Raw genomic sequence first — 15,658 nt, forward strand, 5'->3', positions numbered from 1 at the left:
CCAAAAGCATTGACTTCGTTCTCCATTTATAGATCATCTCCATTTATAGATTATCCAAAAGGATTTTTCAATGTTACATATGACTTACATAGATAAGCCTCTTGTCAGCTGAAGCCAAGCATATTAGCACTTGTCTTTCAGATCAACTCACCAATCATGCCAGAGGGACTTTATTATTTTTTCAGGTTTGGACTCTGTTCAGGGGATCTACTCCTGTTCTTCTCTCCTATTCAGGACCTCTGGTTCCAGTTCGCTACTTAATCCTGTTTCTTCTCTTCCCTGCACAGTGCCAGTCCTCTTGAGAAACTTCAGATGATGGCAGAGCTATTCTGGAGCCAAGAGACTTGTCCCTTGGTCAGGGATAATGTGGCAGCACAGGGGTGGGTGGTGTTGTTACATGCCTGGACTTAGGGCCTGAGGTGGAGCACAGCTGGAAGAACAGTGGCCCATGGCAATTGATTTGTCTGCTGTCCCTCCATCTTATGTGCCATTGAATAATAAATGGTGAGGTGTCATTGCCTGAGCAATCACACAAGTTGATGTCTGTAAGGTAAAGTGCCCCAAGACAAGGACTGCACGCATGTACATTTACATTATGCAAGTATAGTACATTTCCTCAATGCTGCAGGCAGCTCCCAATAGTTCCTGAGATGCCAAGAAGTAACTATGATGTTTCATGAAACTGTCTTGAAGACTATGAAATTTTCAGGCTGATTTGGGATGCTTGATACATGAATACATGATTAAGTTCATTAACCCAACCAAAGCTTTTGAGTATTCCATCCTAAACATAGAGTTGTTACTCTCCCTTCCCCCTCCCCTCCCCCCTCTTTTCCCCCTTTTCCTCCCCCCCTCCTCCTTCTTCTTCTCCTCTTTTTCCTTCTCTTCCTCCATCTTCTTTCTTCTTTCTTATTCATACTGGGGCTTGAACTCAGGGCCTAGGTGCTATCCCTCCCCCTCTGTCTCCCCCATTCCCTCCTCCTCCACTCCTCCTTGATCCCTCTCTTCTTCTTCCTCCCTCTCCCCCTCCTCTTCCTTTTCCTCCAACTCCTCCTCCTCTTCTTCTTCTTCTTCCTTCTCCTTCTCTTTCTCCTTCTCCTTTTTCCTGGGGCTTGAACTCAGGGCCTGGGCACTACCCCTTAGCTCAAGGCATGCATTCTACCACTTGAGTCATACCTCTACTTTTGGCCTTCTCCTTGTTTATTGAAGATTAAAGAGTCTCATGGACTTTCCTGCCCAGGCTACTGCTAACCACAATCCTCAGACCTCAGCCTGTTGACTAGCTAGGATTACAGGTATGAACCACCAGCTTCTGGTTGCTTACTTTTCTTATAATAATTTACCATTCAATAGCAGCATCTTACATAAAACTTTGAAAGCAACGTTTTCTCCCCCACAGACCCTTTTCAAGAATATGACAGGTACAGAGGAAACAAAATAGTCAAGGAAATATACCCAAAGAAAAACTATTATTTCTGGAAGTCACTGTGTGGCTTTGCCTTGCAGTGAAAGCAAAGCCTGGACTACTCCCCTTACAGAATGCCAAGGAACATTATATTTGCTTTGTAAAGAGATGTTTGTAGAGAAAGAAGTAATAAGATGCAAAGAAGTTAATTGCCCCAGTAAAATATGGACACACTTGCTTCCTAGAGGTTGCTAGAATACAAATGTAACTATCAGCACTCATTACTCAGATCAAGTTGTTTCCAAAGCAACTATGATGGTTATAAATAAAACCCCAAACTGTTCAGTTAGGAAAATGGAAAAAAAAGATAAAAATAAATGGAATTTGAACTGCTTTAGAAAGCATGAGTCTCTGCTGGAATTTGTGGAGAGAAAAGAACTAGGCACCTTGTTTAGAGATTTTGTGTGTTAAAAAATATTTCATTTCCGAGGGTGGTATCCAAGCTTACATTAAATACAAAATAAAATCGGAGTCACTTTTATACGGTAGAACCATTAAAAATTTTTAGAAAGTGGTTACTATTATATTATTCTGTATACAAAATGAAGAGTACTAATCCTATGACACATTATGTTTTTAGATACTTCCAGAGACTTTTTAGAGACTTCCAGAACAAGAACAGAATTTTGATATTTTTTCCCATTTGATACGTTAAGCAAGTTTATCGATTACGTCAGAGAAACAGCAAAAATATCTAATCTGGGTTTGCTGGTTTTGTCCAAGTTGAAGTAAAGAAGGAAAAGAGAGAGAGAGAGAGAGACAGAAAAGGCATTCAGGAGTAGAAAGGCAATGACCTAAAATACGTTTTAAAATATCTGTTCAGTAAGTTGGTGGCCTAAACAAAAAGAATATCTAAAGACACAGAAGAAGCTTTCTGACATAAATCTCCATGTGCCAATTCTATAGGAATTCTGTAGGATACGGCAAGGCAGCATTACCTTTGGCTACGTCGGTGGCCCACGTCATGATGTGATCCATGTCCATCTCCTCACTTCTGTTACTGTTGATGTAATCATACAGCGACCCCAGAGAAGCATATTCTAGTTTAAAAGGACAAAGAAGTACATAATTAAAACCAAATTACATTTCAGAAATAGGATTTCATAGCTCTATTGAAAAAACATGTTAGAGACCTTAGGAAAAGACATCAAAATTATATATAACAAAGTTTCTAAAAAATTGCTGGGGACGGGCGCCAGTGGCTCATGCTTATAATCCTATCTACTTAGGAGGCTGAGATCTGAGGATCAAGGTTCAAAGTCAGCCCAGGCAGGAAAGTCTATGAAACTCTTATCTCCAATAAACCACCAGAAAACTGAAAGTGGTGCTGTGGCTCAAGTGGTAGAGTGATAGTGTTGAGCTGAAGAGCTGAGGGACAGTGCCCAGGCCCAGAGTTCAAGCCCCATGATCAACAAATATCTAAATAAATAAATAAAAATTAAAGTAAAAAATTAAAAATTGCCAGGTACTGGTAGTTCATGCCTAAAATCCTGAGACAGAGGTTTGATGCCAGCTGGGGCAGAAGAGTCTGTTAGATTTTTATCTCCAATAAATCAGCACAAAGTTGAAAGTTGGGGATGTGGTTCAAGCAGTAAAGCATCAGCCTTGAGCAAAAAAGCCAAGTGAGAGTGCAAGGCCCTTGAGTTTAAGCCCCAGAACCAGCACTACCCATCCCCCTCACCACGCCAAAAAAAAAAAAAAAAAGTTAATGTCATCCTAGAAAAAGGTCTATCAAAGACAAGGCTGCCACAGAATGAACAGAAAACTTCAGTGGAGAATCAAAAGCCATTTATTTAGCTGAAACTGAGAAACATAAAAAGGTGTGGATTAATGTACTGGAAATAATCACAGGTATGTAAATAGATATTTCTTTAAAAAGTTATTATTATGACAAATAATGTTCAATCAGAGTATATAGCCATGTCAATGAATCAAATCCTGGTTACAGAGTTTTCCAAATTTCAGGACAAAACCTCAAGAAAGTGAGAAAATTCCTTTCAAAATGGCTTTAAAGTAAAATTACATGCCATAAAATCCACCAGATCTCAGTGGTGAAATTCCAGGGCTGGGCAGTAACTACCATAACACAGTCTTAGATCTTTCTTACTATCCCTAACTCCTCCCAGCGTTCCTCCCAGTCCTCACACTGGTCCTGGGAGCTGCCTTCCCTTTTTACAACTTAGCCTTTTCAGGGTGCTTCAAATGGGACCATACCAACTGTGGTCTTGGTGTCTAACTTCATTCCCTAAATGTAGTATTTTCATTGTGTATTCACATTGTGGCATGGAGCTAAACTTCATTACTTTATGTAGATGAATTTTATTCCTTTGTATGGATATACATTTACTAGCTGACAGACCTTTGGATTGTTCCAGGTTTGAGGTTATTATGAATAATGGACATTCAAGTCTGCAGGGGGAATGTGTTCATTTCTCTTGGATACACATATTACTGAGATTAGAATTGCAGGTCACAGGGCAAGTTTAGAAACTGTCAGATTGTAAAATTGTAGGTCACAGGGCAAGGTTAGAAACTATCAGCTTGCATTGCAAAGAGTCTGTATCATGTAATGATGCCAGCAGCAGTAAATGAGGGTTTCAGTCTCTCCACATCTTTGCCAACACTTGATATTAGCTTTTGCATTATGTTTTTTCTGGTGCCATAATCAATAGGGTACAATTCTAGCATATCTTGTAATCCCGTTTTAAAAAATGTAGTACCATAGTTTGAACTCATACTGGCTAGGCATGTGTTTATCTGTTAGTCATGCCACCAGATCTTCTTTGCACTAGTTTAGGTTTGTGTCTGAACTTTGGTACTCCTATATTACATTTCCTGATAGCTAAGGTGACAGGCGTACAATATCATGCCCAGCTCCTTCAGTTGATGTGGAGACTCACAAACTTCTTTGCCTGGACTGAACTGAAGCCCCAACTCCCCAATCTCAGTTTCCCATGTAACTGGATAATAGGCACATACCATCATGCCGTTAATAGCTGATCATTCACAAATATTTTCCCTTGGGCTAGCCTCAAGCTTAGTTCTTTTTAGTTCTTTTTAAAAGACTGACTTGGTTATTTCTAGTTCTTTTTTCATTTCCATGTACAGTTTAAGATTGGCTTATAAATTTGTATGGAACTATCAACTGAGATTAACACAGCAATTATGTTGAATTTATAGATCACTTTGGGAAGAACAGTCATGACCAATAATATTCAATCTTCCAGATCATAAACATGTAATGTTTATTTATTTAGATCTTTAATTTTTCTCACCATCCTCTATGTTTAAATCTTACACTCATTTGTAAAATTCATTACTCAATTATTTCATTTTTTGAAGGCATCATGAGTGGAGTTCTTTCTTAATTTTATCTCTAGGTTGTTCACTTCTAAAGCATTAAAAACAACTGATTTTTGATATTGCCTTTCAATCCCTGTGATTTTTTAAAATGTGTCACAGGACTGTTTTGTGTGGAATACTGAGGATACAAGTTGTCATTAAGATAGTTTTACTTTTTTCTTTCCAATATGAAGTCCTTCATTTTCTTTTTTCTGCCTAATTTGACTGGCTAGAACCTTCCACCCACTTCTGAATACATGTGGTAAGAGTAGAACCTCCCTTTCTTGTTCTCAGGCTTGGGAGAAACAGGAAGCTTTACTATTAAAAATGTTATTATCAGCTGGGTGCTGGTGGCTCAGGTCTATAATTCTAGCTCCTCAAGAAGCTGAGATCTGAGGATCACAGTTCAAAGCCAGCCCGGGCAGGAATGTTCATGATACTCTTATCTCCAATTAACCACCAGAAAACCAGAAGTGGCGGTGTGGCTCAAGTGGTAGAGCACTAGCCTTGAGCTGAAGAGCTGAGGGTCAGTGCCCAGTTCCAGAGCCACGACCAACAACAACAACAAAAATGGTATTCTCTGTGGAATTTTTTAGATGCTATTTCTCATGTTGGCAGAACTCTCCTTTCTATCTCTAGTCTGTTGAGATTTTTTTTTAAATTGCCGATAGGTGTTACAGTCTGTTGAATATTTTTTTCTGTGTCATGAAACATTTATATAAAGTTTTTGCCTTGTGCTTTATATTAACCAATTTCAGATGTATTCTGAACCCTGTATTCTCGGGACAAATTCCATTTGGCCATGGTAGACGACCATCTATGGCTAGATTAGATATGTTAAAGTAGTTAAGATTTTTTGCATTTTTAAATCCAAATATGAGTTTATATGTAAAGGTCATATATGAATGAGTGAACTATATATGTATAGGATGCATATATCTAATGCATACCTATATAAAATATATAATATGTATGACACACACATAGAATTCACATATATTGGAGTCTGTGCAAAATCTATGCCATTTATTCCTTCAGTATTTCCATGGGCTATGGTTTTTGCATTTATTTTTATGACTATTAGTATATGTTTTGTGTGGCTTTGATAAAGGGATAATACTGGTTTTACAGAACTCCTCTACCTTCTAAGAGCCTATGGTATTATTTCTTTTTAAACAATATCTATTCTTACCTAGTGGCCTTACTTACAAAGTATCCTGAAGAAAATGTATTACAAATATGTATTCTTTGTTGGGTGGTGTGTTCTGTAGTATGTGAATTAAGTATACAGTTAGTTGGTTGAGAGCATTCCTGAAGTTTCCTTGCTAATTCTGTTTACTATATCAATCATGGAAAAGACTGAAATGGATTATTGCTCAATTGTCTATTAATTCTGAATCACCTTTTAATTTAGTCAATTTTTACTTCACATATTTTATGAGTCTGTTAGATATATATATATATATATATATATATATATAATTGTTATAAACTCCTGATATATGAACCCCTTTATCATTATAAACAGTACCCTAACTGTTCTCTACATTTTTTGTTTTATGTCTACTTTGTCTAGATTACTAATTACTATAGATCTCTACAGGTTACTGTTTGCATAATATTTCCTTATTTTTCCCTCTTACTTTTATCCTATTTGTGTCTTTGACTCTAAGGGAACTATCTCCTAAAGACAGTATGTAGTTAGAACTTGCTGTTAATATACAGTCATACGGTCTCTGCCTTTTGACAAGGATGTTTAGACATTCACATTTAATGTAATTATTGAAGTATTTGGCATCTATTTGTTACCTATTTCTCCCGTCCTTCTCAGTCTTCAGCTCCTCCTGCACTGCCCTATTTTTGTATTGTATTTATTTTCTTTTTCTTGTGTGTGTGCGTGCATGTGTGCATGTGGATGTACATGCACACGTGAATGTGTGTATGGTAATATCCAGGGTTGAACACAGGGTCTTATGCTTTCAGCTTTTTTGCCCATGGCTAGTGTCTTTCCACTTAAGCCAGTCTGCTAGTCCAGTCCAGCATTTTGGCTGGTTAGTCTGAGATAGAATCTCATAGATTTTTCTGCCCAGATTGGCTTTGAACCACAATCCTCAGATTTCAGCCTTCTGAGAAGTTAGGATCAATAGTGTCACTAGTGTCCAGTTTGTGTTTAATATTTCTAGTGTATCTTTATATTTTCTTGATTACTTTTTTGAGATAGGGCCTTATACTGTATCCCAGGATGGACTTAAATTTAGAATACTTATGACTCATCTTCCTATGTGTAGGAATTACAGCTGTACACAACTATGCCTGGTCTCCTTTTATATTGTACTCCTTGAATGACTTCTTTTAGCATAATCACTTCAGATTAATACTAACTTAAAATATAAGACATAAGAGGGCTGGGAAAGTGACTCAGTGGTAGAGTGCTTGCCTTGCATGCCTGAGGCCCTGGGTTCGATTCCTCAGCACCACATAAGCAAAAAGAAAAAAGCCGGAAGTGGCGCTGTGGCTCAAATGGTAGAGCGCTAGCCTTGAGCTGAAGAGCTGAGGGACAGCGCCCAGGCCCATAGTTCAGGCCCATAGTTCAGGCCCCACGACCGGACCCAAAAAAAAAAAAAAATATATATATATATATATATATAAGACATAAGGCATTTAGATATCCTATTCTTCAATATAACTCAACTCCGTCTATCATCTTTTTTTTGGGTCCGGTCATGGGGCCTGAACTCTGGGCCTGGGTGCTGTCCCTCAGCTCTTCAGCTCAAGGCTAGTGCTCTACCATTTGAGCCACAGCGCCACTTCCGGCTTTTTTCTTTTTGCTTATGTGGTGCTGAGGAATCGAACCCAGGGCCTCAGGCATGCAAGGCAAGCACTCTACCACTGAGCCACGCTTCCCAGCCCCCCCCATCTATCATCTTTTATATTATGACATATTAAATTAGCCAACAAAAATTTGATTCTTAATTTTTTTTGTTTTCAAACATGGTATGGGGAGAGACAAGAATAAATTGAAAGTCTTTTCTATTAACCCACATTTTTACTATTTCTTATACCATATTTCTTTTAATTACCATCATTTCCTTTAGTCTGAAGGACTTCTCAATCTCCTTCTCTCTCCCTTTCTCCTTCCCTCCTTCTCTCCTTCCCACTATCCTCTCTTCCCTCTTTTTCATATAAGAGATCAAGCCTGGGATCTTCTACTTGCTCACCAAGCACATATTCTAACCTATCCACATCTGCTAGCTACAAATGATCTAATTTTCTATCCAATAATATATTTTAATTTAATTTTTAAAGATAATTTTGGATTTTTTTCTTTTAGCACTTAAAATGTCAGTTTATTTCAATCTGGTCTCCATTATTGTACAAGAGAAGTCAGCCATTGATTATATTGTTATTATATTATGTTGCTGCTTTCAAGATTTTACCTTGTCTTTATCAACAGTTTGTGGTTTGTGTATGAGGTCACATGCACTTATCCTACTTAGTGTTTGGTAGTTGTTTGTTTTTGGTTTTTGTCAGTCATGGGGCTTGAACTAAGGGCTTGGGCACTGCCCTTGAGCTCTTTTTGCTCAAGGCTATGCTCTACCACTTTGAGCCACAGCAACACTTCCAGTTTGCTGGTGGTTAACTGGACTCACAAGACTTTCCTGCCGGGTTGGCTTTGAATCACAATCTTCAGATCTCAGCCTCCTGACTAGCTAAGATTACAGGTGTGAGCTACCAGCATCTAGCTTCTGCACAGGGTTTGTTGTGCTCAGATATGCAGATTGATATATTTTACTCAATTGAGAAATGTTTTTTGGCTATTACTTGTTCAAATATTTTTCTATTTTCTCCTCTCTTTCCTATTATACATTAGTTGGTATACTTAATATCCTGCTGGACTCAGGATTTTTTACTTTCCTCAAATGCTTTCTCCATTTGAATTAGATAAATTTCTATTCATTTAATTGAAGCCCCGTAAGGTTTTTCTTCTGCTCTCTGAAACTTAAGTCATTCCAGAAAATTTATGTCTAATTATTCTTTCTTATTTTCAGAATTTCTAATGAGTCCATTTTAGAAAAATAATCATTTCTGCACACTTGATGTTATCTGTTTGTCAAGTCGTGGTTTTCAGATTTTCCTTTATTTCTTTCACCATGGTTTCCTTTAGTTCTCTGAACACACTGTTTGGAAAGCTTCATCTATTAATACCCAGGGATACTATAGGCCTATTTCCATTGGCAGCTTTTAATCCTGAATGTAGTTACACATTCCTATCTCTTTACCCAGGTTTTCTTTAGTTGGACAGTGTAATAATTTATCACAGCAACTCCAGGTTCTCACTTTACCCTCCTAATGTTATTTCTGATTTTATTTGCTTGGGTGAATCTTATTAAACCTGTTTCACTTATAGTGTGTCCCTACACTGTCTCTGCTTTCAGTGTTTTATGTTTTTTCCTTTCTTCTTTTTTTTCAAATATTGTTTTTATTTATAAGCCTAGCCTTTTAGCTGCTATCTTTTATCCACAGAGGTTACTATCAGCCAATGGTTAGATAGGACTTCTGGTCAAATATCCTTGGCTGTAAATGAGTATGAAAGTAACAAAGGCACCCTCAGGGATTGGGCTGATTTTTACCTGTGTCCTGGCTTTTACTTTCCCTGGACCTTTTTTTCTCTTTAAAAAAATATATAAGCTCAAGATGTATAAGAAGTGTATGAACACTCAATATCTCTCCATTCTCTGGTTTACATATATGTAAATGTGTAAATGTAACCTCAGCGAGGCATATATTTATTCCAATCACATCTATGAGTTCAGGCTGATAAGGCTGCTGGCAGTCTCTAAGTCCCCTTACCAATGCTGTAGAGGTGGGAATAGGCACTGTTCTAGGGCAAGCACTCTTCAACTATAGGAGCAAAGATGCCAGTCCTCATAGCCTGCCCTCTCTGCTGACTGAGCCATCGTGAAAGCAGAGGAGGAATGAAAACAAACCTGGGCAAGAATATTACTGATTCTCACTACTACCCTCAATTCAGCAGGCTTTCAACCATAGACATTCCTCAAATTGCTATATATGCTTCAAAATCTGAAACATAAGGAGATTCTCATATGAGAGCCCATCTGCGAAGATGGCAGAGTCAAGACTCAGTCTCCCAACTTCCAATTCCTATTCCAATGTTCTTTCCACCATACCATTCTGATAACTGATACTTTTGAGTCCTCAGAATTGAGTGACAATAGCTCTTGACTCCAACAATGTTCTCTATTAACAAACAAACAAAAAAATCCAAGTTCAACTCAAGCCATTCAAAGTCTTCCCTCCAGGTCTCTGACATCTGACACAGATGAGGAGGTTCATACAAGGTTATCTAGGTTAAGCTGACCTTGATCACAAGGTCCATTGCCTGCCACTTCACATTAAGATTTACATGTATTCAAGAGGTAGGGTAGGTGCCACTGCTCCTAGCTTGCTTGGTCATTTCAACCCCAAACTCAACATGGTTGGCATGGATACTGCATAGAATAGGCTTTGCCCTAACACTGCAGAAAGTTCAATGAAAAAGTTTGACTAAACAAACATCTAGTTAAACCAATCAGCTGCAGGTGGTTCACACCATAATCCTAGTTACTCAGGAGGCAGGTTCAAAGCCAGCCCAGTTAGGAAAATCTCTAATACTCTTATCTCCAATTAACCACCAAAAAGCCACAAGTGGGTCTGTGACTTAAATGGTAGACCATTAGCCTTGAGCAAAAATACCCCATAAACTCAAGGATAACACCCAGGTCCTGTGTTCAAGCCCCAGGACTGGCAAAACCAACCAACCAACCAACCAACAAATCTATATTTCTAAGAATATAAATATATTAATTTAATTTAAAACATCAAAGTCTGGCTAGTAGATCTCTTTTTAATAATCAACTTCACAGGCCAATAAGAAAGCTTTAAAAGAATAATTTTATCACATCATAATTCATAACTGGTGCAGTTTAAATAATATCAGCAATTTAGCCAAGCATTGGAAGCTTACACCTATAATCCTAGATACTTAAGAGGCTGAGATCTGAGAGGATCATGGTTTGAAGCCAATCAGGCAAGAAAGTCTGTGAGACTCTTTTCTCCAGATTGTACCACAAGAGCCAGAAATAGAACTGTGTCTTAAGTAGTAGAATGCTATAGCCTTGATTAAAAAAAAAAAAAAAAGCTCAAAAATAGCACTGAGGCCCTGAGTTCAAGTCCCAGGATAGGCACACACACAATATGCCAGCAATTGCCTACTTACCAGTTCTACAGGGAAACAAATACAAATCTATACTAAAGAAATGACCAATTTAACAACAACAAACAAATTGGTAGTTTCAGGTAGAAGCAGGAAGTGATGAAGAGATGCAGGAAATAAAGGACTGAGAATACTAAATAATATCAAGCTTACTCATTAAGTGACTTGGATTCTCCTTCCCTCCTTCACTTCCCCCCCTCTCTGCTGAGGTGAGTCAGATAAAATATGCTAAAAATGAATGTGTTTCACATCTGCCTCAGGACTGACAGAAGATTCTTGGAAAAAGGACTTGAGTCTCCTTTTCTATTCTTCATCCCCATTCAATAAAAACAAACAAACAAGTAGACAAAAAAACTAGAAAATTCCATGAACAACCCATGGATTTAGTTCTGCTAACATCCCCTTTTCCAAATCATTAAACCTCAAGGTAAAAGAGAAGAGAAGCAGTTTCTAATCTCATTGTTATACAGGAGCAATATCTGTCAGAGAAGAATAATACCAACCACAAATGAGGATCAGAAAACTAAATTCAGAACTAGAAAATAAACATAACAAGGAAAAACTAAAAAATGATGGACTTGGGGGAAAGAGTCATAAGATAACTAAGCCAGAGAAAGACTTAACTTTAAACTAGAAATCTGATATGAAAGATCAGATAAGGTTTCCCCTAAAATACGATCCATGAAGGGGTATTTATAGTAATTAATAAGACATAGCAGGCTTAAGACAAAAATTGCCATATCCCCCATTTCCAGTGCAGATCTAAAAAAAGGAAATGGATATGAAAGACCCCCATCTAAGAACCTACTACTAAAGACCAATGCATGTGAATGTACACACCACCAGAGTGTCAGAAAAGACATGACCATGAAACAGAGCGCCCCCGCCTTCCAGAACCTGACTACATGAAAGAGGACATTCAGGAAAAAAGCAACATGACAAAATTGTGCCACTCTGTTTCTGCCACTGGCAGTTGATCATGGGGAAACCACTTAAGTTAGAGTTTCAAAAGTAAAATGTAAATGGTTTTACCTATCTCATAGTATTATTCTAAGTGTTGGGTAAGATAACTGTATATGAAAAGTTCCCAAGACAATTATTTCTACTGTGAGTGTATTGTTTATTTGTTTTCTATAAACAACATAAACTCTTACCTCTACCATGGAAGAAAATAGATTGACTATTTTAAGGGTTTTCTTGCTTGTTTTTGTTTTAATTGAAGAACCTCCATGTCAAAGAATGTAATCAAACTTATTTAATTTAAAATGAAACAAAAGTACTCATCGGATTATACAAAACAAGCATAAAATGTTAAAAGTATGTGTTCTGTGTTTTTGTGTAGAAAAATTTTATTGCACTCATTTTTGGAAAAGTATTTTCATCTGTTTAAAAACTCTGGCTCCAAATTATGTGATAAGTTAGCTGAAGGTCATTATCAGCTCAGATGACCAAACCTGAAAAATATTGTTCTCACATCAGAGACCTTGAGGAAAGAATGCTCTAATGGGATTAATATGCCTTGCAAAGAATTACAACTGGAACAGCTCAAGAAATCTTAATTTATAAAAGGTCACAGAGTGACAAAAAACATCTCACAGTTCAAGTAATTAAATGAAATTTTAGTTAAACGACACCTTTAAATATTGGCATTGCAGCTGCAAGTGCATTTAAATAGCATTTACACAGATATAATTAGCACAATTAAATATGGGTAGAAGTGGAAACACCATTCTTAATTATATTGATATAATCAGTTTTATTAATGCATTATGGCAACAAAAGTGACATCTGACAGTAGCACACAATTCATGACTGAACCTGATATTAAGCATTTTAGCATATTAAGGAATCTAAAGCTAGGTAATTGGGGAAAGAAAGAAGGCAAATCATGAGTTCGTACCTGTGACGATGCCATAGTTGGGAGGTTCAAGAATTACTCCATAAAACTGGATGATGTTTCTGTGACTGAGGACACTCAGTATTTCTGCCTGTACAAAACCAAATGCAAAACTGCATAAAACTTTACACTTTTAATAGTCATATTAAACAGGCTTTCTAGTTTCTGTTTTCTTTCACTTACATTCATAAGGATATATATGCACTCAACAACTATGTGATGCTGATAAAACTGTCTGCAACAGCATCTCTGAAAGTTCACATTTTTCTACATAGTACTTTCTGCATAGTACCTGTCTTATGAGGCTGAAACAAGTTTGAATTTCTGTTGGCTGAGCCAAAATTAAGGTAAGGATTTTCAAATATTAATGAAACACATTAACATAATACCCACATATAATTTATCTAATAAGTCATCCATAATATATTGATCTGTTTCTATATACATGGTAACTATAGAATGGCAGATTCCTGGGCCATGTAATAGGAAGCCCTATAATATACTTTTGAATACATTAATATTAAAAAGTGATTTAAAGAATAGCATGAAAAAATAAGGTATATTTAGTAAACGTAATTTTTACATGAACACAGAGATAGCACAGTGTAAATCTATAAAGATACTCTTCTCTAGATAAATCACATAGATTTATTAAAATTTTATTACTTTTAGAGATAAAATATAGCTATGAACTATAAACACATAGTATAAAATCATGTATGTTAAATAGAAAAGGTTTAATATTGTAAGCGAAAGACATATTATTGGCAGTAAAATAGATTATATATAATTTTTACTATTTTTAAGTATGGCATAAAGGAGTATCAACTCAACATGTCAGTTTTTAAGTACTATTCCCTTCATCTCCTGTCTCTCCCAACCGCACCCATCCCCTCAAGTTACCGATGCCATTTTCATATATATGTTGAATATCATGACTATATTCACTCATGCTTAAAATATAGTTTTAACTCCTTGCTCCAGAAAGGGGAATCATTAAGAATACCAGTAATTAAGACAAGGAGGAAGGCATGGTCAGAAAGAGGACACAACTCTGTTATGAATTATTATTTGCCATACATGTTTTTCCACAGGTCAAGATTTGAGATTTCTTTTTTTGTTTGTTTTTTGTTTTGTTTTGTTTTGTCGGTCATGGGGCTTGAACTCTGGGCCTGGGCGCTGTCCCTCAGCTCTTCAGCTCAAGGCAAGCGCTCTACCGCTTGAGCCACAGAGCTACTTGCCACTTCCGGTTTTCTAGTGTTACTGGAGATAAGAGTCTCATGGACTTTCCTGTCCGGGCTGGCTTTGAACAGTGATCCTCAGATCTCAGCCTCCTGAGTAGCTAGGATTATAGGCATGAGCCACCAGCGCCCAGCTAAGATTTGAGATTTCGTTAAAGACACTCTCTATGAACCTAGTTTTGAAGGTGATGTAACTAGGTAGAAAATAGATCTAAGGATCAGCATGGGGTTCATATGGGAACTAGGGAAAGAGAAATCATCAGTGATCAGATGAGACACTATCAAAATTGATTTGACAGAATTTACTATTAGTAAAATAGGTGTTGAATGGCACCATCTCTGCCTAATCAAATTATTCCTGGACAGGACAGTGCAAACTAGGTAGAGGCTAAGTCTACCAAGTAATCACCACTGTTCAGTTTCTCTCACAGAAGGAAAACACATCAATTACACAACAGAACTACTTATCTGCATGGCCATTTTAATTCTCAGTATAAAAGGTGCTTTGGCTACTAATGGTGGCTCCCACTATAATTCTGGCTAGACAGGAGGCTAAGATCTGAGGATCTTGGTTCAGAGCTGGCTTGGGAATGGAGGAAAGTCCATGAGATTCTTATCTCCAATTAACTGCTCCAAAGCAGGAAGTTGACTGTGGCACAAGTGGCTAGCCTTGAGCACAAAAGTGCAGGGACAGCACCCAGGCTGAGTTCATCTTGTCCCAGTGCTAGTGCACATGTTGCACGCATGCATGTGTGCACATACACAAAGAAGCTTTGTTGTAAAAATAAGGTCCTTGTGTTTTGTTGTTGCTGTTGTTGTTGTTTTTTGTTGGTCGTGGGGCTTGAACTCTGGGCCTGGGCGCTGTCTCCGAGCTCTTCAGCTCATGGCTAGTGTGCTACCTCTTGAGCCATAGTGCCACTTCTACTTTTCGGAGTGGCTTATTAGAGATAAGAGTCTCATGGACTTTCCTGCCCGGGCTGGCTTTGAATCGCGATCCTCAGATCTCAGCCTCCTGAGTAGCTAGGATTATAAGCGTGAGCCACTGGCACCCGGCTCTTGTGAAGTTTTGAAATTATCCTATTACTCTATTTTTAAGGGGCAGCTAACTGAGTAAAGCATTAGAATTCAAGGTGAGAAAAGCAGGAGAGTTAATGTTTGTACCAGACTTCATCGAACTAAGGAGCAACAAAATGGCAGAGGACACAGATTTGCTCCTATATTCATTCTGTTCTTTTACACTTGGAAGGTCAATTTAGGATTTCCTTAGAATGACAGTCAGTCAACTAACTATACAACTACAACAAAAGTCATATTTGAATTTATTTATTTACCAGCTCATTAATGAGGATTTGGAAGGCAATTCTTGGCCTCTGGTAGGCTCAACTGTCCAAGACAAACCAAGGAACCCCGTTTCTCAAGATCTTTTTCCTGCTGCACAT

General features: G+C 37.6%; 1 protein-coding gene across 4 annotated transcripts in view; it reads right to left on the minus strand.

The window, feature by feature from the left end:
- Positions 1-15,658, minus strand: part of Map3k20 (mitogen-activated protein kinase kinase kinase 20) — a 219,875-nt gene that overhangs the window by 133,846 nt on the left and 70,371 nt on the right. For all 4 annotated transcript variants that reach the window (XM_070020747.1, XM_070020767.1, XM_070020757.1 and 1 more), the window contains exons 3-4: positions 12,982-13,069; positions 2,404-2,505 (exon numbers count right to left, since the gene is read on the minus strand). In XM_070020747.1, the coding sequence (XP_069876848.1) occupies positions 2,404-2,505; positions 12,982-13,069 (190 nt within the window). The remainder of the gene's footprint in view (positions 1-2,403; positions 2,506-12,981; positions 13,070-15,658) is intronic.

Source organism: Dipodomys merriami, unplaced genomic scaffold (genome assembly GCF_024711535.1).
Source record: "Dipodomys merriami isolate MVZ:Mamm:240054 unplaced genomic scaffold, mDipMer1.0.p SCAF_1, whole genome shotgun sequence".
NCBI classification, from domain to species: domain Eukaryota; kingdom Metazoa; phylum Chordata; class Mammalia; order Rodentia; family Heteromyidae; genus Dipodomys; species Dipodomys merriami.